General features: G+C 39.9%; 1 protein-coding gene and 1 long non-coding RNA gene across 3 annotated transcripts in view; one reads left to right on the forward strand and one right to left on the reverse strand.

The window, feature by feature from the left end:
* The first annotated feature begins 205 nt into the window (after positions 1-205).
* On the forward strand, positions 206-14331 carry PRKAB2 (protein kinase AMP-activated non-catalytic subunit beta 2). Of its 2 annotated transcripts, XM_081493042.1 has the most exons (8): positions 206-416; positions 685-867; positions 5030-5196; positions 6304-6397; positions 6618-6738; positions 11297-11430; positions 12084-12152; positions 14089-14331. In XM_081493042.1, exons 2-8 carry the CDS (start codon positions 712-714, stop codon positions 14164-14166), a joined length of 819 nt encoding a protein of 272 aa, XP_081349168.1. In that variant the 5' UTR covers positions 206-416; positions 685-711; the 3' UTR covers positions 14167-14331. The 2 variants fall into 2 exon arrangements, with proteins under 2 accessions (XP_081349168.1, XP_081349167.1); XM_081493041.1 differs by lacking the exon at positions 206-416 and having other exon boundaries at positions 607-867.
* Positions 14332-17729: 3398 nt separating this feature from the next.
* The window catches only part of LOC145507137 (uncharacterized), a 32682-nt gene continuing 24543 nt past the window's right edge, over positions 17730-25868 (reverse strand). The window contains exons 4-5 of the long non-coding RNA XR_014054606.1: positions 20625-20731; positions 17730-19521 (exon numbers count right to left, since the gene is read on the reverse strand). This is a non-coding gene — a long non-coding RNA (uncharacterized LOC145507137). The remainder of the gene's footprint in view (positions 19522-20624; positions 20732-25868) is intronic.

Genomic DNA, 25868 nt, shown 5'->3' on the forward strand with positions numbered 1-25868 from the left:
GGCCTGGCGTGCTGCAGTCCATGGTGTTGCAAAGAGTCTGATACGACTGAGCGACTGAACTGAAATGAACTGAACCGAAGATTCCGGCGCAGACTTGCCAGGGAAGCTGTCCTGGCCCCGCACTCCGCTGACAGCGGCACGGGCGCCCCCGCCTGGCGCTGGAGGCTGCGCGCGGCGAACCACCACCGAGCCGGCGGCGGCTAGAGAGGCCGGCTGGCCCCGGGCGCCGTAGCCGCGCGGCCGCAGGGAACGCGCGCGGGGCGGGCCCTGCGCCACTGATCTTGTAGCCATTTTAGGAGGAAACCCGGCTCGCTAGCCCGGGGCGAGGCTTCAATTTCGATAACTTTATTGGTGGCTTTATCCGCAGAACAACCACCGCACCATTGGTCCCGGGAGAGGGGAGAGCATCGCGGGAGGTGATTGGGGTCGGGGCGCCCCTAGACCGTGAGCGCGGGGGATGCGGGGGAGTTCCCGAAAGGGGGTTTCTTGAGCAGCTGGCCTCTAGAGGGTTTGGGGGTTCCAGGTGTTCTTGGAGGCCAGGGAGGAAGAAGTCCCCCAGGCGCGGGTTCCCTGGGGCGGGGATTCCCTCGCCCAGGTCCCCAGGCCAGGGGCGGGGCCGGGGCTGGGAGTTCCCCTGACAAGACTGCCGGGGTGTCCCTTGCCCCATGTTGTTCCTTACGGCAGGTGGCCCCCGACTCGAGGTGCACCGCCATGGGAAACACCACCAGCGACCGAGTGGCCGGGGAGCGCCACGGCGCCAAGGCTGCGCGCGCCGAGGGCGCCGGCGGCCATGCTCCATGTAAGGAACATAAGATCATGGTGGGGAGCACCGACGACCCCAGCGTCTTCAGCCTGCCAGACTCCAAGGTGAGCGTGCCCACGCCCCCAATTGGTGGCGGTCCTGCAGCAGGCTGGGTGTCAGGGCTCCTCCTCCCTCTTTTGGTTTTTTCTTACCACACTGACCCGAATTAAGGTTTTTATTTTTTTATTTTTTATTTTTTTTTATTTTATAAATTTATTTATTTTAGTTGGGGGCTAATTACTTTACAATATTGTAATAGTTTTTGCCATACATTGACATGAATCAGCCATGGGTTTACATGTGTTCCCCTTCCTGGACCCCCCACCCACCTCCCTCCCCATCCCATCCCTCTGGGTCATCCCATTGCCCCGACCCTGAGCCCTTGTCTCATGCATCGAACATGGAATGGTGTTCTGTTTCACATACGATAATATACATGTTTCAATGCTAGTCTCCCAGAACGTCCCACCCTCACCTTCTCCCTCAGAGTCCATAAAATTGTTCCATGCATCTGTGTCTCTAGAATTAAAGGTTTTTTTCTGGGGACGGAGATACTGAGTGGTAATTCTTTTTGCGGTGCTGCCTCAAAATAGGATAGAGACGGAGTTCTTGTTACTGGACTCCTCTGTTTGCCACAGTTTTAGGATGAGGCCAACAAACCTCCCCCCGCCCCCACCCTCTTGGTTCTCCTGACCGGCACCGGTGCCCTCTTCTAGAGTATTGATGAATTTGTAGGTTGTGAAAAACTTCATACTGTAGGTTACCTGAGTTGCTGACCATTAAGTGGCAGTTTCTCACATTTGCCCTAAGGTAGATAAGTGACTTACTTTTCCCTGAACACTTCTACTTCTTTGTATTAGTCTCATTTTTGCCCTTCTAAGAGCTCAGCACTTCAGATCCTCTTCCCCTTTGGCATGGCTGTGAGCAGCAACCCCTTGCTTATATGAATACTTTTTCCTAGTCTTGGGGATCAGTAAAGGACATTATTTGGTTGACTGCTTAGTTTTCATCTCATACTTTATAGTTGTTGTGGCTGAGTTGCTTTTTTCACGTCCAGCTTCTTCTTAAGTGGGAGAGCAAATGAGTTTAGGATTTCTTCACTTTCCGGTAGTACTTCATAATATTACCAAGCTGAAAACGGACAACCCACAGTTTCCCTGAAGACCTGGCTGTCAGTCTAGGACTTTGACGAAAGTGGCAACTTGTGTTTACCCTACAGAAAGGATGGATGGAGCTGACAGCAATAAAATTACATTCTAATGTTTCTAATCACTTGTAGAGCTGTCCGCATTAAATACATTAATTCCTCCTGGTAGTCTGACTGGGACGAAGTAGAAAAATGGGGGGATTGAGGAGATTGGGGTGTGTTTGATGTTATCACTCATCCCTTGTCACACATCTGAGGTTTTATTTTATTTACTCTTGTAAATGTGTGTGTGTGTTAGTCATTCAGTCGTCTCCGACTCTTTGCAACTCCGTAAACAGGCTCCTCTGGCAAGAAAGCTGAAGTGGGTTGCCATTCCCTTTCCAGGGGATTTTCCCGACCCAGGGATTGAACCTGGGTCTCCTGAATTGCAGGCAGATTCTTTACCATCTGAGCCACCAGGGTAAATAGAGAGTAATTTTGCTGGGTTGATAACACATGAAATGTGGATTCTGTTTATTTTCTTGGATCCCAATTGAAAATATAATCACATAGAGAAGTGAAGGTGATTTCTTGGGATTTCGTCTCTGTTCCTTTCTTCCTTCTTCCACTTCAGGCCTTCTTCCTCAATGCTTGGGCTGTCTCCCCAGCCATCTGCATTTACTTCTTCAAAGCTTTCTCAAGGTGATTGTATTTTTATCCATTTCCTACACTGATGACTCAGGATTTAAGTAGTGTGTACTTGTCAGACTGTGACTGCAGTAATTGGTGTCCTGAATAAAAGCCAGGTTTCTCTATCTGAAATGGAGCCTATTTTCGATCATTCTTTCCCTTACCTCAGTCTTGCCATTTGTGAAATAAGATTGGTTCAAGTAATTCCCAAGGTAATTTCCAAATCTAAGATTTTATAGTTGCTCAGTCTATTTCTTTCCTCAATGTTTCACTTAAACAGTTTTCAATTGTAATTCTAATTGTTTTGCCTCTTTTCCTGATGATTTTGCTGACTGTTTAACTTGGAGTAAACAATCTTTCTGCTTGTCAGCTGCACTGATGCCTACCACAGAAATGTCATATCATACGTGGAAGGGCTTTCTTCCAAAGCTAGGCATATTAATAGTTTGTAGCTTTCAAATTCTAAAATAATAAAGCATGCAAGTAAATGATAGAAACAGTGGCAGAAGGGTCTATATTGCTTCAAATGCCCCTTCTTCAGTGGACTAGTTCAATAGTTTTCAGTCCTATTTGCACATTAGACTTACCTGGGATTTATTTAAACATTTCATGGAAAATCTGAAACATTTTCCATGTTTCCAAGTCAGGAGAACAGTGCAATGAATCCTGTATAACTGTCATCCAGTTTAAACAATGATCAAATCATGAATGAATTCATATCATCTATACCCCAAAACACTCTACCCCCACCAATTATTTTTAAGCAAATCCCAGACCATCATATCAAATATTACTTTATAAGTATTTTAGGATGTATCTCTAATGATGAGATTTCTTTCTTTATTTGCAACATTAAATTTTAGTATTATTGTCTGGGAAGCTTCTTAAAAATAGAGTCCCAGGTCCTATATCTGAATCAGAATCTGAGGCATATATAATTGTTAGGAATGTAAAAATTTTTATAATTCTAATCCAGACTGTCACATTGCTTTGAGAAAATGGAGATCAAGTTTTTCTCTTAAGTCACTTCCTTATATAATGTGAAAGTTCCTTCAGTTCTCTTTGTTTACTAAGGATTATGTTGCCACTAATGTCTCATACTGTAGTTTTCAGGAATATTCAGAGACAGTATGGAAGGTAGACTGCCTCAGCCATTTTGAAAGTAAAGCACAAGTGAATAAACTAGTCTTTTTGTTTTATCCCACATTATTTTATTTGGTATTAATAATATTTTGGCTTGATACCATAAAGACTTATTTACCAAACTCATTTAAGCCACTCTAAAGTGTGGGTCAACAAACTTTTTCTGTAAAGGGCCAGATAGTAAATATTTTAGACTTTGTGGCAGACCATACAGTCTCTGTCACTGATATTCAGTTCTGCCATTGCAGCATGAAAGCAGCTATAGAAAATGAGTAAGTGAATGAGTGTGGCTATTTTCCAATAAAACTTTATTTATAAAAGCATCTGGCTCACTGGCCATAGTTTGCCAGTTTCTATTCTAAGGGATGGTAATGAAAAGAAACTTGGCTAAGGAGTCAGTTTTCTTCTGCAACCCTACATACCTCATTTAATATTGGAACCACTTTTTTAAAGGAAACTGTGTTTTTGATCTGATGCTTCTTGTAGCTCCACAATTTTCATCCCTACTTCTGAAAATTACTAGTATAGCCTGGCATAGATGAATAAGTAAGATTTCATAACTATTTCTCAAAATTTAGGAAACCAATGATCTAATTTTTATATATTTAAGGTCCTTTTATAACCTATTAACTAAAGAGGAGATTATGAATTATTTAAGAATTTAGTATCTCTAATTTCTATTACAACTGATAATTGAGATGCTTATATTTACATATGAAAAATACATGGCTCAGGACTTCCTTGGCGGTCCAGTGATTAAAACCTCTATGCTTCCGCTGCAGGGATGAGGGTTTGAATCCTTGGTTGGGGAGCTAAGATCCTGCATGCTGCATGGCACAGCAAAAGAAAAAAAAATAGATGACTAACTTAATAATTTTTTGTAGAACCATGATTTATTTTCATATTTTTTCTCTTAAGAGAAGCATATCATGATTGTCTGCCTATGAGTTAATCTGGTAACAGGAAGTAAGATTTTTTGTTTGTTTGTATTTTAAGGGAAATCCTAAGGCTCTGAAAGGATGAGTGATTCATGCAGACTCAGAAATTAGGCTATGATTTGGGCAGACTTTGAGCATAAGCCATTTGACCATTTGGGTCCTAGATGAGTTTCTTTTCTATACTTTTGTTCAAAATTTGATGTAGTTGCTCATTTCAAAGACTTATTAATCCATATCAGAAATGTAGCACCCCTCTCTGCCCTAAGGAGGAGTGTGACCTTTTCAGAATTCCAGGGTCACAATTTAGGGATGACCTAATCCTTCTTACAGCTCCCTGGGGACAAAGAGTTTGTATCATGGCAGCAGGATTTGGAGGACTCCGTAAAGCCCACACAGCAGGCCCGGCCCACTGTTATCCGCTGGTCTGAAGGAGGCAAGGAGGTCTTCATCTCTGGGTCCTTCAACAATTGGAGCACCAAGATTCCACTGATTAAGAGGTGAAGACAAGTGTCTTGGTTGAGTCTACTGGGTCCAGGAGTAGAGACCCAATTTCCTTTCTCAGGAGAGAGACTTGGCTGGACTACTCCTCTCCACCTGTTAGGGACTCTTTCTAGAACATTTTTTGTGACCAGTAACTATATCTGTGACATTTTTTTTTAACCTTATAGTGAGTCAGAGATGTTTTACCACTTAGAATGTCATTGCCTCAGAGGGATTTATAACAGTTTTGTAGGTATGTTCTTTGCTATGCTAAGTCGCTTCAGTCGTGTCCGACTCTGTGCGACCCCATAGACGGCAGCTCACCAGGCTCTGCCATCCCTAGGATTCTCCAGGCAAGAATACTGGAGTGGGTTGCCATTTCTTTCTCCAGTGCATGAAAGGGAAAAATGAAAGTGAAGTCGCTCAGTCGTGTCCGACTCTTAGCGACCCCATGGACTGTAGCCTACCAGGCTCCTCCGTCCATGGGATTTTCCAGGCAAGAGTACTGGAGTGGGGTGCCATTGCCTTCTCTGGTATGTTCTTTAGGATTGTGTTAATAGAAGTCCTTTCTATGCTTGTGGGAAGTCTCCCTTAACTGCCTGAGTCCAGTTGCCCTGACTTCTGCACTAAAACAAAACACATTGTAAAGTTATAGGTAGTAATGTTATTTGTTGCTTGCAGAGCAACGATGAATTATGTAACTGACTATGGCCCTTTGTGTGTAGGTAATTTTCTAGAAAATGCTCAACAAAATGTGGAAAGAGTACCTTGAGACACTTCTTACCTGAACCTACTCGCTATCTTTTTTACACTCCTGAGGGATCTGTTCTGCTGAAGCAAAATAGTTGTACTAAGGTGAAACATTCTGGGGGATTAATATCTTTATTGTTCTTTTCCAGATATTAGTTAAAAATTAAAGTTATTAGGAGGGATAGCAGATACATGCTCAAGGGGATATAGAAAAGAAGAATGGGTTTATAAATTATTTTTTACTCCAGGGGTGCAATCACTTAGGAATGTGGGAGATCACTGGTATGATACTGTGATTGCCTCATGGCTTTTACATTTATCTTCTGTCTTCTAATAAGAATTTAGCCTGTTTAACTTTCTGTTTTATTCTGTAGCCATAATGACTTTGTTGCCATCCTGGACCTCCCTGAGGGAGAGCACCAGTACAAATTTTTTGTGGATGGACAATGGGTTCATGATCCATCAGAGGTAAGACCTTGACCTCCGAGGGTAACCACTGGCTTAACAGTCTCCTTTTAGCTATTATTCCGCTGGGTGTCAAATATCATTGCTGTTGGATTTCCCTGTTGATAAAAGATGGTGGTGCCAAGTATAATCCCTTCTAAAAAGAGGAGAGCTGAATGGATGAGATGTGTTTGAAATGGGGATTCATGATTTTTTTTTTTTTTTTTTCCATTCACTGTTTCAGCCTGTGGTTACCAGTCAGCTTGGCACAATTAACAATTTGATCCATGTCAAGAAATCTGATTTTGAGGTGTTTGATGCTTTAAAGCTAGATTCAATGGAAAGCTCAGAGACATCTTGTCGAGGTAATTTTGTAGTATTTGCTCTTTCTTGATCTTTCCTTTCTTATAATGCATGTTTCTTCCCAAGAGTGGTTTTTGTTTTTTTCATTTCGACTTAGGAATCTTCCAAATTGTATGTATATGTTTCTCCTATAAACATTTAAGTCATATTCTCTGAGAATGAAAGCTGTGTAATGTATTTGGTTTCACAGTAAGTGAAAGTAAATATATTTGATCTACATTAAATTTACTTTGTAATCCAACATACACATCACACAAACCAGTAACATGCCTTGCACTTTAATGTTTGCCTTTATTACATGTAAAGCACTTTATTTTCTACATTAGTCTTCTTTTTATAAATGACTAATGTGCTGTGATCTATAGTTTAAAAAGCTATTTCTAATAATATTTCAGTTTTTTCGTTGACCTTTGACAGTATCAACTAGCAGGGGCTACTTATGTCTCCTTTGCCTTGTTTAGCTGCCTCAACTTAATCCTGCCAGATTGATAGCTTAGTTGGCAGTTGTATATTTAATATGCCCTACACATATGGCAATCTTTGGGGAAAAAAGAGTTACAAAAACCTCAAATTTCTTTTGGGTATATGTTAACTGAAATTTGTAAAGTTTTGGGTTAAAAAAAAAAAAATCCTCGATAGAGGAAAAGACCTATATCATTTTGTTTCTCCTAGTATTTTTTCCAAGTCCTTCATCTCTACTTACATTGGCTATAACACCAGAAAAGTGATTTGCCGTCTGCATTCACAGTACCAGTTTTGTTACTTTACAGTAAAGACTGTGAGTGTCTAAAGAACTGTGTTCCCAGTAAGCAAACTTCTCCCTTGTGAGTTCAAAATCTGCCTCTGCTACTAACAAGCTTTCCCATTATGGGCAAGTCCTTCAACATTTTGTTTTCAAAGTTTCTTATCAGTAAAATCAAAGGCTTAAACTCTCAGTGATTCTCAGCTGAGGAGACACAGTACCTGAAGTGAGACATATTAGAATCTCAGGACACAAGGGTAGCTTATGCAGAATAATTTCTAAGAGAATAATCATAGTATAATAATTGCTTAGAAAAATTACAGATATTGTTTTCATTATATAAAGTCAGAAAGTAAGGCTGGACATCGTTCTTAACTGGTGGGGCAGAGATTAAAAAGAGATTAAAAAATACCAAATTAAGTGTCAAGGCCACTAGGACTAAATTTTTGCATTATATGATTCTAACAAAGAAACCAGTGAATAACAGACATATAATCATAATTATATAGAGAGAAGACTAGCATATTGTTGATATTTCTCCTTTCCTTCTTTCACCCAATTTCCTGATCCTCTGAGGTAAGGTTTAGAATACATTTTATTAGGAATCTTGAGTTTTAATCTGCACTCAGTGACCATATTGCCATGTATGTGACTTTAGCTAAATGACTTTACCATTTTTTTTTTAATGAAAAGGGAAAAAACACTGTTCTGTGTAGTTGCAAAGAATATTTTTGTGGTTCACCTGACAAAATAACAGAGTACTTTGAAAAGTGTCAAGTTCTATTTGTTTTTAAGATACTGTTTAATATAACAGTATTTTTGCTACTCTTCTTTTGCCCCCCACATATAATTGAATTCTGAGTTCTTATGTTCAACTGGTTTAAAAATCCTTACTAGGAACTGTAAAAAATATTAAGCAAAAAATTATAGTTCTCCTCATTTTTGTGTATTTCTGTTCTTATCTGCATATACTTTTCCCATTTTTTTAAAGATTTAATTTCACATGCCATAAAATTCACTCTTTTAAGGTGTACAATTAGATAATTTTTAGTGTATTCACAGAGTTGTGCAACCATTATCACTATCTAATTCCAGACCATCTTCAGTTCAGTTCAGTCGCTCAGTCGTGTCCGACTCTTTGCGACCCCATGAATTGCAGCACACCAGGCCTCTCTGTTCATCACCAACTCCCGGAGTCCACCCACACCCATGTCCATTGAGTCAGTGATGCCATCCAACCATCTCATCCTCTGTCTTCCCCTTCTCTTCCTGCCCCCAATCCTACCCAGCATTAGGGTCTTTTCCAATGAGTCAACTCTTCGCGTGAGGTGGCCAAAGTATTGGAGTTTCAGTTTCAACATCAGTCCTTCCAATGAACACCCAGGACTGATCTCCTTTAGGATGGATTGATTGGATCTCCTTGCAGTCCAAGGGACTCTCAAGAGTCTTCTCCAACACCACAGTTCAAAAGCATCAATTCTGTGGCGCTCAGCTTTCTTCACCATCCAACTCTCACATCCGTACTTGACCACTGGAAAAACCATAGCCTTGACTGGACAGACTTTTGTTGGCAAAGTAATGTCTCTGCTTTTAAATATGCTATCTAGGTTGGCCATAACCTTCCTTCCAAGGAGTAAGCATCTTTTAATTTCATGGCTGCCATCACCATCAGCAGTGATTTTGGAGTCCAAAAAAATAAAGTCTGACAGTGTTTCCACTGTCTCCCCATCTATTTCCCATGAAGTGATGGGACCAAATGCCATGATCTTAGTTTTCTGAACGTTGAGCTTTAAGCCAACTTTTTCACTCTCCTCTTTCACTTTCATCAAGAGGCTCTTTAGTTCTTCTTCCCTTTCTGCCATAAGGGTGGTATCATCCGCATATCTGAGGTTATTGATATTTCTCCCAGCAATCTTGATTCCAGCTTGTGTTTCTTCCAGCCCAGCGTTTCTCATGATGTTCTCTGCATAGAAGTTAAATAAGCAGGGTGACAATATACAGCCTTGATGTACTCCTTTTCCTATTTGGAACCAGTCTGTTGTTCCATGTCCAGTTCTAACTGTTGCTTCCTGACGTGCGTATAGGTTTCTTGAGAGACAGGTCAGATGGTCTGGTATTCCCATCTCTTTCAGAATTTTCCACAGTTTATTGTGATCCACACAGTCAAAGGCTTTGGCATAGTCAATAAAGCAGAATTGGATGTTTTTCTGGAACTCTCTTGCTTTTTCGATGATCCAGCGGATATTGGCAATTTGATCTCTGGTTCCTCTGCCTTTTCTAAAACCAGCTTGAACATCTGGAAGTTCACGGTTCACGTATTGCTGAAGCCTGGCTTGGAGAATTTTCAGCATTACTTTACTGGCATGTGAGATGAGTGCAATTGTGTGGTAGTTTGAGCATTCTTTGGCATTGCCTTTCTTTGAGATTGGAACGAAAACTGACCTTTTCCAGTCCTGTGGCCACTGCTGAGTTTTCTGGATTTGCTGGCATATCGAGTGCAGCACTGTCACAGCATCATCTTTCAGGATTTGAAATAGCTCAACAGGAATTCCATCACCTCCACTAGCTTTGTTCGTAGTGATGCTTTCTAAGGCCCACTTGACTTCACATTCCAGGATGTCTGGCTCTAGGTGAGTGATCACACCATTTAATCACTCCCAAAAGAAACTCCATTTCCATTAGCAGTTACTTCCCATTCCTTGCTTCTCTCCACCTCTGGCATCCCTAAATTATTTTGTGTCTCCATGGATTTTCCTGTTTTGGACATTTTGTATAAATGGGATCATACACTTTGTGGTCTTTTGTGTCTGGCTTCTTTAACTCAGCATAATGTTTTGAGGGCTCATCCATGTTTTAATATGTATATGTACTTCATTCCTTACAACTGAATTAAATTCTATTGTATGGGTACACCATTTTGTTGATCCATTCATTTAGCTGATGGACACTTGGACTGTTTCCACTTTTTGTATGTTACAAATGATGATGTTATAAACATTTATGTTCAAGTTCTTTTGTGGACATCTGTTTTCATTTCTCTTGGCTATGTGCCCAGGAATATAATTACGGTCATTGGTAACTTTGTGCTTAACTTCTGGAGGAACTGCTGGACGGTTTTCCAGAGTGGCTGCACCATTTTGCATTCCAACCAGTAATGGGAATAGTACAAACGTTCTCGTTTCTCCACATCATCGCCAATAATTATTATTATGTCTTTTTTATTATAGCCAAATTAATGAGTGTGATGTGGTATCTTATCATGGTTTTAACTTATATTTCCCTAATGACTACTACATTGTTAGTCATTTTTCCTCATTGTTACAGTCTTGGTAGTATCAGTAGTCCTAGAATTTATAACCTTTATTGTTGCTTGGGTGGGAAAAAGAAAATCTAATATTTTCATGTTGTTTTATAGTTTTTAAGGCATTGTGACATCTGTTGTCTCATTTGATTCCTATAAAAACACTGTGAAATAGGGAAGAAATTGTTGTTTTCATTTTATGAATGAAGAAACTGACTATAGTAGAGAGATTTGTCCCAAGTTATACAGTTGATAAATGGAGTAGCTCTCCCCTGAACCTACATCCTTATCTCTTCCCCTGTCCTCCACATCGTGTTGCCATGTTGAAGAACCTCATGGTTTATGTTAGGATGACTTAGACTTTTTCTTTGCTTTATAGTTGTAGACCCAACAAGTCACAAGTTTATGATTCTTGACTTCTACCATATTTAATATTACCTGCCATGTATTGACAGTTTTTTCATGCATCTTTACTAGCTGTCCAACTTTCCTTTATATTTGAATAAATATCTTCCAGACCTTTCCAGCTCACCCCCAGGGCCTTATGGTCAAGAAGTGTATGTGTTTCGATCAGAGGAGAGATTTAAATCCCCACCCATCCTGCCTCCTCACCTTCTCCAAGTTATTCTTAACAAGGACACTAACATATCTGTGAGTATCTTAAAAATATTGCTGGGGCATCTGAGGGTTACTAGGATCATTTGAGCCAAAGTGTAGTAATCTTAGAGGTTGGGATTATTACAAAGGTCTGTTGAATATGAATCATGTATGTATCAGTAGCATTACAGGTTCCTTTTTCCAGGGCTGAGTTGTGACTTTTCCAAGTACTGATATCAAAATTCATAGTTTTCTTCTGGTCTTAATGTATCAGCTCAGAGCTGTGGATTGCTAGAACCAGTTTCTAAGACTTTTATTCCAACATAAGAAGTATTTATCATTTGGTGATATCCAAAAGAAGCATATTTTGCATATAATTTATATTTCTAGTTAATTCACTTGATTCCCACTAAGATTATTTTTGCCTCTTAACACAAACCTTCCATATGTGTTGTGGGTAAGGTCTGTTAAAAAGAAGATGGATAGATACTGAAGCTTAGAGTTTCTGCCCTGGACTCAGAATTTTTGTGATTTTCTGTGATGAGAATATATTATTGATGTATACTAGAATAAGTGAATTATTTAAAAGAACTAATACTTTCTAGTTTTGAGTTTCTCAACAGTTTCGAAGATCTTTGAGGAAGAATAAACTGTTTGGTTTAAGATTGTACATTTAACCCCATTTAGTCTTTTTTTTTTTTAAACAGTGTGACCCAGCCTTGCTCCCCGAGCCCAATCATGTTATGCTGAACCATCTCTATGCGTTGTCCATTAAGGTAAGTGGTGGGCCTGCTTCTTCACATAGCTCCCAAAAACAGGAGGGCGAGAGTTGAACACATGTTCTTTAGTGGTTTGCTGAAGCTGGCAGTAATGGTCCAATTATAGGAGAGGAACTTTCTTTTTTTTAACCAAAGGGTGAGTTTGTTTATTCTAAATCTTAGTCCTGATATCTTGAGTTCTGGCTAGCTGAATTGCCCTGTGATTGAATGGCCTTTTTTGTTTCTTGGTTTCTTTTTGGGTAGCTATAACCTTTGCACTACCTACTTAATTAAGTGTGAGTTCATAGTAAGTACTAGGATTTCATTTGCAGAAAAAGCAAGTTTACTTTCCAGTTCAAAGAATGTTTAAATCTGATATTAAGGCCTCCAGTTTTTAAAGGTGGACATGACCTGCTTTCAGGTGCTTGAGTCGTATATACCCCAGTGCTTGCATCTTTCCTATACACTACTTAAAGGAGAAATGTGACCAGCCTTGCCCTGTGCACCGCCAGCCCCACCCCCACCCTCACCCCACTGCTCCCCAGCTCTTAGAATGCTTCTTGGTTTCTTAGAATGCTTCTTGGTTTCTTAGAATGCTTCTTGATTTCTCTGCTGCTTTAGATTCTGGATTGAAAATATCTGTTCAGTCTTGTAATGTCTTTGTGGTCTGGCTATTGGGATATTTTATATAGTTCTGTAGTTACCAAACTAAGCTGAGTAGCAACAGAATTACTTGGGGGAAGTCTGTGAAAATACAGATTCAGAAGCTCTGTCCCCAGGGATTCTGAATAAGTGCATCTAGGATGAGCCTCAGTAATTTTTTTAAGTTGCTTATGTTTCTTAGATATGCAGCCAGATTAGGGAAATCACTGATACAACTGTCTGTAACAGATTAAAAGGTACTTGTAAACATATATTATTGAAGTTAATTTTCCTACTAAGCTTGTGAGATAAGTATTATTTTTAACTCCTGTTTTAGTAATAAAGAAACTAAGGCTCAGAGAAGGTCATATTGCCAGTGAGGACCAGAGAGAAGACTGAGGTCCTGTCCTCCTATCCTCATTCCATGTTCTCTCCTAGAGATTATGGTGCTGGTTTTTCCAAGTAGGTCTTTTTGTCACCTACTTCTCATTTCTACCAAACACTTTCTGGAGTTAAATTTTTTACCTGCCTTGCTTCTGTCATGTTTAAGCTGTGATCTGTATACTGTGGTCACAGAATATCAATCTGGTAAGTATTCGTTGTGGATGATACCTATCCCGGGTTCTCTCAAGATTATTTAAGCTGTTTGGAATTGCTTCATTGGATGAAGTGTCTTTCCAAGGAGGATTTTAGGGTCTACTTTGTTCAAGGATAGAAGATGATTCCTGAGTCCCCTCTTGATCAGAGAGGACGTTTTTTAAGTCCAGCCCAGATACTCAATGGAAGTTAGACCTGTTTGGGGCTTGGAAATGGTTTTTCAAAAGGATCACTGCCGTTTCTTCTCACTGCTTTTAATACTTCTTCTAGAAACGGATGTCACAATATTTCTTTTTTTCCATGATAGTTTTAAGCCCAATATTTGAATTTGAGGTGGAAAAGGAAGTGAGGTAGAACACTAATATTTCTTTAGCACCTATTTTCTGTCAGATTCTGTGTCAGATATTTTCATTAAATCATTGGAGCCATCTTGATGGTGGGTATTATCTTTTGTAATGATGAGGAAAAAAGACTTGGAGACAGGAGTCAGACACAGCTTAGCAACTGAACAACAACAACAAAGTAATTACTCAGGGTCACAGAGTGTAACAGTAGGTGTCAGGATCAAAACAAATTGATTTGACTCCCAAACCACCTTTTTTCATAGTATCAAAGTAACCGTTTAAAGTGAGCAACTGTGAGGGATTAATGGCTGGGAACAGCTGTCAGCATCCTGAACTAATGAATTAACCGCATGTGTTTATTTCCCTTGCAGGACAGTGTGATGGTCCTTAGTGCAACCCATCGCTACAAGAAGAAGTATGTCACTACTCTTCTGTACAAGCCCATCTGAGGGATCCCTTCCTGCCTCCCAGGATTCAGGAGAAGCATCTCCCTTGCCTTTCTGGACTGGACCAGTCTTAGTTGGGACTGGAAGGCTGATTTGCTTTGAGGCTAATATGTGTGTTTTCAGTGCCTCTGAGTAGGATGCTCTGCTTTTGCATTTGATTGCAGATGAGAGCTTTATGAGTTTATGGAATTTATTTTAACACTATATATATATATATATATATATATATATATATATACACATATGAAGGGAAAGTTAATGGAAGCCTCCTAGCTAGATGTATTCTCCCTGCTTATGGGAACTCACCAAGACCTGTTTGGGAGAGCTTCAGGAAGAGCCATTACAGGAATCTTTTTTCCTAAAGTGTATGAAGAACAAACTCTCAGGATTCTTGTTGGGTGGAGATTCTATCACTGCTACTACCTTGGCTCTCCAAGGAATGGACTTGTGCCAGACTGCTGCCCTACTTACAGCTGCCTCCTTGCCGGAGCAGCTTTTCTTGCATGGGTTCTCAGTATTCCCAGAGAATGTGGCACAATTTGTGCTTTTTAAAATGATACCAGATGCCCCATAAGAACCCTTTTCCCTTTCATTTCACATTCTTGCTTTGTTAGCCTCCTTCAAATCCTGTATCTGACCCTTCCCTAGCACAGAACTTAGTGGGTAAGTGACCCCTTTCAAAGGCTTTGTGAGACCTGACCCACCTCACAGACTAGGGCTGCCAGAATGTCTCCTTTTTAAGCCAGCACAGGCCCATGACACTTTGTTACCACTTACTTTAACTTCTACTGAAGAAACTCTGGCTTAGCATGATATGAAAGGCAGAATGCAGAAGGTATACTTTTTTGTTTTGGTTTGGTGCCACAGGTAAGGCTGTATTGGCACATTCCCAGACTTTTTCCCACCTGGTTTGGCCCTGCTTCCCTGTTTTCTTTCACAGAGCAGACAGCTTTGAAGGTGAGAGTAAAACTAGTGAAAACTTGCATGTCTTTTGTCCTTTGAAGATTTTTATGTGCCTACATTTTTCTTTTCTCCAAAAAATGCCTTTTCATTGGTCTAAAGAGACTGCTTTTGGAGAACTTCAAGCTTTTGCTAAATAGCTCCCTGTATTTTCTTCTCTAGGCTAGCCCTCTACAGTCGTACATTAATGAGGCTGGCTCTGTGTACACCGTCACAGTAAACATTGTTCTAGATACAGGCCCATTCAGGCTCATTTTGTGCACCTAAAAGTTTCCTTCAACTTAAAGATTCATTATGCCAAGAAGCAAGAAATTACCCTTGGTATTCTCAGCAATGAAAAGTATTGCTTTTATGTGCTAAATGCTAACAGTCATCTTGTTCTTCTGTATCTTTTCCCAAAAAGTGTTTGATGATGAAGAGGGGTCAGTGATTTCCATTTGTGGAGTAAAAAGTTTCTATTCAATCCACTGTTGAGATTCAGAGATAAGATATTTTCCCCTAAGTTTCTGTGGCTCTTGCATTACAAATAAATGCAAGCCAAACATTCAGTACTGAAGGAGGCCAGATTTGATGCTTGAGAGGCCCCTTGAGATGAGCCCAGTCCCACTGAAAGGGCACCCACATGTCAATTAGCTACCTCCTCTCTTTCCCATGTAAAGCTCATGACATAGTTGTCTTTGGGTATGTAGAACTCTTAGATCATCTGTGTGAGCAGTATGGTATGGGATTGCTGTCTTGCTGAGAATGCAAATTGGTAACTGCTTTGGTGGTTAATTGCTGAGAGTAAATACTGCTCTAGCCACTCAAGGCCACTCTCTACAGCAAAATGCTTTTGTGGAGAATGTTTTATGGTTCTAGTCACTTTTAGAATGGTGTGCCATTCTAAAATTCTGTTAGAACCAACTGTCAGGATCTACATTGTCTTCAGTTATACTAGAATTTTGTATTTTTCTAATACCCAGTAAACAAGTGAGTCACTTAGGATTTAAAATCTTGCTTGCTACATGGAAGATTTTGTTGTACTCATATGTCTTGTCAGCGGTATTATAATGTAGTCATCCATTTGTTCATGTATTAAAATTTCTATATTCTGCACAGATATATCATTAGCATGGGGTAGGAAAAGAGATTCCTCCCATTTTTCTCAGGCCAGAGGCTTGTATGAAATGAATGGGTTTGTCTTCAGCAACAGCAGGTTTTGGTGTTGGTGACCTTCCAATCTTTCTAATCTGGAAATGTGCAGAAAGTGTCAGTTTTCCAAATTCTGAGGTAATCAATCTTTCAGCCAGATGTGAAATTGGAGCCTACCAGCAGTTTTGGAAAGGGACAAATAAGAGGAATTAGATGATGACTTATGCAGCCCTGTCCCTTCTCTGTGCTGCTGATAACATCCCATGGCCTTGATAATTCCTACCATACTCTCCTCAGTCTGCCTCCAAGAAACTGTTCTAGAAGGCTGAAAGGGAAGGAGGAAGGTACCTCAAAGTACAGCTCACTCACTCTTTTATATTGGTTAAAGGGATAGTTTATTTTCTGCAGAAGAATTTGACAGAGTTTGAAAATGAATAAAGAGAAAAAAATCGGGGTTTTTTTGTTTGGTTGGTTGGTTGGTTAGCTTTTGCCTATAAGAGTTTCACAGAGTCAAAAAGTAAGAATGTAACTCTTTGGGAGGGCTGACTATTAAAGAACTATATCATGGTATAGGAGTTGTGGGAAGAGTGAGCCGAGGAGTGATACTAGGAAAATTAAGGCTTAAGTAACCCAGAACTAGTAATATCCTTTTTAAAATTAAATGAGACACATACTGTTGTCTTTGGATCTCATTGTATAGAATTTACCATATAAAAAAATCTTCCCTTTGTCTCTTGTTTCTGTTTTCTACACTTTCTTCTATATTGTGCTTTAACTTCATGTGTCAGGCAAACTTTACAAGGGTTTAAAGTCAAATGTTACGTAAAGCAAATATTAGTCATCTTGCTGTTAAGGAAGATGTGTCATGGAAGGAAGAGCATCTGTGTCAGGATTATTAGCTTGCTTTAAGATTAGAGTTGAATGGGATTTAATCACTAGGCAAAACCCCTGAAGGGTATCTAGCCTCAAGAGTGTTGGCTTTAAAAAAAAAACAAAACAATGCTTATATATGGTAGAGAAACCCTATAAAAGAATTCAAGAGAAGTTTCTGACAGGATCCTATAAACCCAGGCCTAGTCACTTCACTCTGATTATTTCTAGTCTCTTATACCTAATGGATCTGAGATAAAAAAAATTTTGAAAAGTGTTGGTACTCCATGTATGCTGCTAAAATGAAGTTAAGTTGAGAAAGAAGTTTTACCTCTAGACTGGGCTTATATTAATCTGGGTATAAATGAAGGAGACATATTAACAATAGACTCCCCTGCTTTTAATTGGGGAAATAGGGCTTTTAAATTTTTGACCTCAACTAAAAATTATATGCAATAGTCTATGTTTGTGTATGTTTGCAATAAGTTCTATTCTCAGAGATCTCTAAATCTTCACGTTCTAGTGATTTGGGGCATAGACTTAAGAGCAGATACACCATTGGTTCCTGCATTATTCTGACTCATTCTTAACGCTGAGTCCTTGCTGTCTTTTACTAGGAACTGCTGACTCTAGTTACCTATGGGATGGAGGACCTGGGAGGGATAGGAGTTAGGGTCTTTTAAAACTCTGGATCTAGGCATTTGTCTCTCCTTAAGCACCAATCACAATTGGAGGTTGAAGAGCTGTCATTTCTGCAATGAACTGGAACTTTCAGAGTAAAAGGGCCAAATCTTCAAAAATTATAAGAAAAAAGAAAGGAAGCAGAGGAAAAGGCTCTAAGAGTCTGTTACTTACGAAATCCAGTTCTTGGTAATGGACTCCCTCCAGGATTCAAATTTGGGCTTTGTCTTGATTTGCTTTACTCAGTTGTGCTTTGAATTGAATAAGTTATTTAAAAATAAAATTTTGTATTAGTTCCAACATGAGTTGGAGTTGAATTTTATGTAGCACAGTGCTTTTGCAGTATGATTGGTGTGAAATACTGAATACTCTGGATTTTGTAGTCAGGTTAAATGACTGAGGAGTACCTACCCTAAGTATTATGTACTGATCATCTAACTTCTTTTTTGTTCCCATCTACAGAACACCTACCCAGGTTGTGGTTTTAGAGCAGCCAAAGCTCACTAACGTTGATTAGTCCTCATCTCCACACTGGGCCTCATATGTGAAACTTGCTTAAATTTTGGTAAATTTTAGAATGTTGGTTACTTCACCAAAGCATTTTGAATGAGTACAGCTCTGTTATAAAGGGGGAATAAGACTATAATTTGAAGGGAATTAAATATGTGAGTCCTCCTTTAAATGGTGCTTTTTGTAACCTTTAGTGCTGAGGGACAAAGCTGTTTTTCAATATTTCACAAAGGAGTGGCATACAAAAATGGATTTTAATGCTTTTCTCCAAATGTAATTTGTCACTGGATTCTGACATGTCTGAAAATTATGTGATGTAACACATACTGAAATGTGAGTTTTTTTTCCCATAAAATGTTGAATAAAAGTATTATACAGCAATAATAATTGAGTTCTTCATCAATTACTGATTATACCATCAAGATGTATGTATCTGCCCAGGTAGCCTCAGGACCTAAAGACTATAAATTGCCACATGGATATTTTTAAATAAAGAGAAATGTAATAGGTATATGGGACACATGATATCATTCCTCTTTTGACCCAGGCTATGCCAACATTCGGAGAAGGCAATGGCATCCCACTCCAGTACTCTTGCCTGGAAAATCCCATGGACAGAGGAGCCTGGTAGGCTTCAGTCCATGGGCTCGTGAAGAGTCAGACACAACTGAGCGACTTCACTTTCACTTTTCACTTAAATGTATTGGAGAACTAAATGGCAACCCACTCCAGTGTTCTTGCCTGGAGAATCCCAGGGACGGAGGACCCCGGTAGGCTGCCGTCTCTGGGGTCGCACAGAGTCAGACACGACTGAAGCGACTTAGCAGCAGCAGCATGCCAACATTAACTAGAGGAATGCAAACTCTGATTTGATTTTTAGCACTTTCTGTAAACTGCACACTTAGCTATCATCCTGTCCTGGATTAGCCTAATGGTTTTCATCCCTGGCCACACATTAATATTATCTGTACAGATTCTATAAAAATACTGATGCCCAGTCTACTACTTTGTTGTTTAGTTGCTATGTCAGGTCCGACTCTTTTGTGGCCCCATGGACTGCAGCCCTCTAGGCTCCTCTGTTCATGGCATTTCCTAGGCAAGAAAAATGGAGTGGGTTGCCATTTCCTTCTCCAGGGGGATCTTCCCGACTCAGGGACCAAACTTGTGTCTCCTTCATTGGCAGGCAGGTTCTTTACCACTGAGGCACTGGAAAAAAGTGAAAATGTTGGTCGCTCAGTCATGTCCGACTCTTTGTGACCCCATGGACATAGACCTCCAGGTTCATCTATTCATGGAATTCTCCAGCCAAGAATACTGGAGTGGGTAGCCAGTCCCTTTTCCAAGGGATCTTCCCAACCCAGGGATCGAACCCAGGTCCCCTGCATTGCAGGCAGATTCTTTACTGTCTGAACCATGAGGGAAGCGCCTAGGAAGCCCCCAAGCTCCAATCAAATGAAAATCTCTTCCATGGGGTCCATGTATCTATATTTTTGAAGCTTCTCCAGATGATTCTAACATATTCAAGATGAGGACCATTATCCTGGAACTTCCCTACTTATTCTTTCTCTGTCAGATATGTACTTATATGTGAAAGCAGGTTATATACTTCATTCTGACAGCAATCACTTCCCTCAGATGGCTTTGCCCAGGGCCATGATTATAATATCCTTTTTATTTTCCACCCCTTTATTTCATGGCATTTTAATGTAGCTAGCATCTGGACTTTTCTTGAACACAATCAGGCTACTCTGTATTTGCTGCTCTGAAGTCACCTGAGTTAAATTTCCTCAGAGGAAAGAGGGGAATGACTTGGTGGGAGTGACTAGAGGGTGAGAACAGAGAGGGTTGGAGAAGCGGAGATGTACAAGGACAGGTAATGAAGAACCGTGATAGTAGAAATGGACCGAAACAGTTACCCTCAAACCTCAACAATAAGTCAGGAGACTGCATGCAGACTAGAGGTAGAGAGTGGTGGGTGTAATGGGGACTCAGCCTCTAGCAGAATAGTCTCCTAAACATGTACCTTGATCACTGAAACAACAAAATGGCACCAGAATTCTATCAAGGCTCAAACTTCCATTGACGTGTATTTTCTAAAGCACTTCCTTCTGGCCCAGTTGATCTGGGGTTTTTTGTTGTACCCCTTCCAAACTCTTCTCCTTGCCTGCATCAACAATTACCCATGACACAGGTGGTTTAGAGACCTTGTGAGTCTCTCTCTGGCTCTATTTGGTCACCATTCAGACGCGCATATGGAGATCTCCGGTACCACCTCCCTTTAATACATCCCCTGGCTCCAGGGCACTTACATTGGAAATGAACTTCGCTGTGCTCTTTTATCAGTTAGAATTCTTCAGGCACTCAGTCATACTCCGAAGAAGACTCCTGTCTTGAGAGTATTCTCTTCATTGACTTTCTAGGGAGGAGGGCAAGGTTCTCTGTCAGAAGGTCCACATGCAATAAGATATTTTAAAACAAAAATGGGTTTTTGCCAAATTCTCAGCTACTCTAGAATTAATTTCCCTTGACTACAACTTCCAAAGCCCTCCTGCTAGTGACAGCTTGTGATGAGATCATCAGGTGAGAATTCTGAACCCCTGAAAGATCCACAAAGATTACTGCAGACCGGTATACCTGGATCTTGGGGGTAAAAATCTTAACTCCCAGCCGACTGATCCTCAAAACTCTGACTACAGACCTAACTTAGTTCTTGTTTTCAGGGATATTTGTCATTGATTATGAGTTCTGGGTCACGATTACACGTTAGGTGTTGGGATTGGGTAGTGGAATGGGTGTTGCATTCAACAGGATCTCAGAAACTATTTCTGGGGGGTCAGGGAACAGACTGGGGATATTTTGAATGTTTGGAGTCTTTTGTTATATCCACAAATGGAAACATAAAGATGGTGTTTCTCTTTCTCCCCCAGTTGGCAGAGCTGGCTCCTGGATGGAGGTAGTCTGGGAGACTGACCTAGAGTTAGTAAATCTGGGGAGAGTAAAGGAATCCAGGGATCTACCTGATCAACAGCCAGTCTGAGCACAGAATGGATTCTGAGAGTGGCATCTTGTTTTTAGATTAATAGGGAACTGTGGCTGCCACCAGGACTGAATGAACTAGCATCCAAGAGGGAAAGTAGAACTGTCCAAGGCAAACTGAGATCACTAGCCATCTTACTCCCTGTAGCTGTTTGCTGATTCTGGGCATGGGCTGAGGACTGAGCTTTGCCTAGGCAGAAGGTATCTGATGGGGGTAAAGTGAAACCAACAAAGCTGTTAGTGGTATGTGGTAATGGAGGGATGAGTTGAAAACTTGAAGGGCATCAATGCACAGCTACTTTTCTCTAAAGGACACTTACTGAGGTCTGGATTGCTTAGGAGGCTTAAGAGCTACCATAAGAGCTCATAAAAAGCAGAGCAAAATCTCCCAAAACTCCTGGTTCTCTGGTAATAAAACCAGCTAGAGAAAAGGAACTTGTTTGAAGCACATGGTCCCAAGACATTTGTCAAGTATTGGACTAATGTGAGGTAGGACACAAAAGAACTATCCTAAAAATTCCTGAAAGGCCAAGTGGTTTCCAAATAATTGCATTCCAAAACAAAACTCAAGAATACCTATAGGAGGGCTTCCCTGGTGTTCTGGTGGTTAAGAATCCGCCTTCCAATGTAGGGGACACAGGGGTCCAGGAAGATTCCACATGCCATGGAACAACTAAGCCCCTGAGCCACAACTACTCAGCCCATGTGCCACAAATACTGAAGCCCACACACCTAGAGCCTGTGCTCTGCAACAAGAGAAGCCACTGCAATGAGAAGCCTCTGTACCACAACAAAGAGTAGCCCCTCTCACCACAACTAGAGAAAGCCTGTGTGCAGCAATGAAGACCCAGTCAGAGATACACAAATAAATCTTAAAAAAAAATACCTATAGGAATACAAAAATATCCAGCACATAGTCACAATGTTTGACATCCAATAAAAAATTATCAGACTTTTATTTCTGGTCAAAATAGAATAACAGGGACTAGATTTATCCTCCCATTGAAAACAACCAAAGGCCCAGACAAAATATATTAAATAATGACATTTAGACATTAAAAACCAAGCAATGAAGGACTTTAATCCCTGAAATACAGGAAACGAATTTAGGCTGAATACTTTAAGAATTGCCCAAGCTGAATACTTTGAGAATTTCCAGTTTGGTAAGTCTGCAAAGACCAACAACGCAGAATGCACAGGGTAGACTACCACAGAGGAGAAAGCTGCACAGAGACAGAATTTAATAGATCAAAGGCCAATTTCTTCCAGAAACACTCTCATAGACACATAGAAATAATGTTTTGCTACTTATTTGAGCATCCTATTTGGGCAAGTCAAGTTGACACATAAAATAAACCTTCACAACAGAATAATGTGGTTAAATCTCAAAAACACTAAGCTGAGCAAGAGAAGCCAACAGAAAAGCGTATACACCGTATTATCCAGAAATCAGATCAGTGATTATCTAAGGATGGAGTTATCAATGGTAGGGATAGGAGAGAGGAAGAGATTACAAAAGAGCAGGAGAAAACTATGGGGGATGCTGGTTATGTTCATTAATGGGCTTCACAGGTATATATATATCACAGGTATATATCCCTGGGTCAGGAAGATTCACTGGAGGAGGAAATGGCAACCCACTCTAGTACTCTTGTCGGAAGAACCCCATGGACAGAGAAGTCTGGCGAGGTACAGTCCATAGGGTTGCAAACAGTCAAAAGCGACTGAATAACAGGCCACCATACATATATATACAAACATATGTGTATATATATATGGAAAGATCAAGTGTGCACTTTAAATATGTTTAGTTATTATATGTTAATTATACCCCAGTAAATAAAAAGAAATGTTAAGAAGTAAAAAATGGCGAAATACATATGTTTTTAGAAAACAAAAGCTGAGGAAATTCAACATCAGCAAAGGATATTACAAGTATACTAAAGTATATTTAGTACTTTTAGTACTTTTAGTATATTAGTACTTTTTATGAGAGGATGAAAATAATCCTAGTTAGAAACATGGCAATTCAGAATGGAATAAAGAATAATGAAAATGGTAGATGTGTGGGCAAAAAATATTTAATGATTTCAGGAATTTACAATAGTTTGTCAAGAGTATAGCAAAAGTAAAATTTGGTAAAGGGAGTTCTAGTTTTCCAAGAATCCTAGAAGTATTTGTGAAAGCAATCATTTGTATAAAAAGAAACTAAATCATAAATGTTACATGTTGATATTTCTAAGGTAAAATCTCAAAGAATGGTAAAGCAAGTTAATAGGAGAAAATGTAATAACATAAAATATTTGTCTAATCAAAAAGAAAGCAAAGAAGGAGGGTAAAGTGGAACATAAAACATATGGTTTGGTGGTTCCTTTTTAAACCTTGATTGTGTTACAGCAACTTGTGTGCAAATCATGGCTTCAGACCATTAAAAAAATATGGTAAATGTAGAAACCAAGTAATAAAGTGGTAGACATATACCCAGCTATAATAGTAATTATATTAAATTTCAATGAACTAAAAGATTAAGATTGCCAGACTAGGTAAGAAAAAAATCCTGTCCTTGAGAATATAAAGATTTTTAACTTGAAGGTAAGAAAATAACTTCATATACATGCCCAGGAAGACAGAGGGGATATTATAGAGTACATGATTTTCCTGGAAACACTCTCAAACTCGCTATTAGAAATTGTTTTGTTTTCTTGTTTGGAGGTTTTCTAATTATTATATTAATAACAGCCATCCTAATGAGTGTGAAGTGAAACCTGAGATTTTAATTTGCACTGCACTAATAATCATTCACATTGACATCTTTTCATATGCTTATTGGCCATTTGTGTATCTTCTTTGAAGAAATGTTCATTTAAGTCCTTTGCCCACTTCTAAATTGTTTCCTTTCTGTTGTTCAAAGAATTTTTTATGTTTTCTGGACATCAATCCCATGTCAGATACATGATTTGCAATTATTTTCTCCTTTTCTGTGGGTTCTTTTTTACTCTGATGATAGAAGCCCTTTGATGTACAAACATTTTTCATTTTGATCAAGTCCAACTTATCTATTTGTTTCTTTTGTTGCCTGTGCCTTTGATGTTATATACAAGAAATCGTTGCCAAATTCAATGTCATGAAGCTTTCCCCCTATGTTTTGTTCTAAGAGTTTTATAGTTTTAGCTCTTATATTTAGGTCTTTGATCAATTTTCCAGTAGACATGTATGGATCAGAGAAGGTGATGGCAACCCACTCCAGTACTCTTGCCTGGAAAATCCCATGGACGGCGGAGCCTGGTAGGCTGCAGTCCATGGGGTCGCGAAGAGTCGGACACGACTGAGTGACTTCACTTTCACTTTTCACTTTCATGCATTGGAGACGGAAATAGCAACCCACTCCAGTGTTCTTGCCTGGAGAATCCCAGGGACGGCAGAGCCTGGTGGGCTGCCGTCTATGGGGTTGCACAGAGTCGGACATGACTGAAGTGACTTAGCAGCAGCAGCAGCAGCATGTATGGATGTGAGAGTGGGACCATAAAGAAGGCTGAGTGCCAAAGAATTGATGCTTTTGAACTGTGGTGTTGGAGAAGACTCTTGAGAGGCCCTTGGACTGCAAGGAGATCAAACCAGTCAATCTTAAAGGAAATCAACACTGAATATTCATTGGAAGGATTGATGCTGAAGCTGAAGCCCCAATACTTTGGCCACCTGATGGGAAGAGCTGACTCCTTAGAAAAGACCCTGATGCTGGGAAAGATTGAAGGCAGGTGGAGAAGGGGATGACAGAGGATGAGACGGTTGGATGGGATCACTGACTCAATGGACATGAGTTTGAGCAAGCTCCGGGAGATAGTGAAGGACAGGGAAGCCTAGCACGCTGCAGTCCATAGGGTTGCAAAGAGTCAGACATGACTGAACGACTCAACAACAACAACAACAACAAATGTGTATGGTGTTAAATAAGAGTTCAACTCTATTCTAGTGCAGGTAGATATCCATTTCCCTCAGAACTTTTTGTTGAAAAGGCTGTCCTTTCATTCACTGAATGGTCTTGGCACCTCTTGTTGAAAATCATTTGACCATATAAGTAAGAGTTTATTTCTGGGCTCTATACTATTCCACTGGTCTATGTCTGTCATTATGCCAGTACCACACTGTTTTGATAACTGTTGCTTTGGAGTAGGTTTTAAAATCAGGAAATGTGTTTTCCAACTTTGTTCTTAATTTTCAAAATTGTTTTGGATATTCAGGAATCCTTGAAACTCCATTTAAGAATTTTAAGGTGGATTTTTCTATTTTTGCAAAAAAAAAGTTAGAATTTTGATAGGGAATGCAGTGGATCTGTAGATAATTTGGGGCAGTATGGGCATCTTAGCAATATTGTCTTCCAATTCATGAACATTGGCCATTTTTCCATTTATTTTTGTCTTCTTTAATTTCTTTCAGCAGTGTTTTGTAGTTTCATTGTATAAGTCTTTCACCTCCTTTGTTGAGTCCCAAGTATGTTATTCTTTTTGAGGCAAATAGAA

The sequence above is a fragment of the Giraffa tippelskirchi genome, chromosome 5 (assembly GCF_054371585.1).
Source record: "Giraffa tippelskirchi isolate mGirTip1 chromosome 5, T2T-mGirTip1v1.2.pri, whole genome shotgun sequence".
Lineage (NCBI taxonomy): Eukaryota > Metazoa > Chordata > Mammalia > Artiodactyla > Giraffidae > Giraffa > Giraffa tippelskirchi.

Excerpts from the sequence above, each read along its gene's own strand:
- PRKAB2 (XM_081493042.1), top strand. The coding sequence starts at position 712 with ATGGGAAACACCACCAGCGACCGAGTGGCCGGGGAGCGCCACGGCGCC. Across the intron at positions 6,739-11,296 it reads CTCAGAGACATCTTGTCGAG|ACCTTTCCAGCTCACCCCCA; the intron begins GTAATTTTGTAG and ends AATATCTTCCAG. Across the intron at positions 12,153-14,088 it reads TCTATGCGTTGTCCATTAAG|GACAGTGTGATGGTCCTTAG; the intron begins GTAAGTGGTGGG and ends TTTCCCTTGCAG.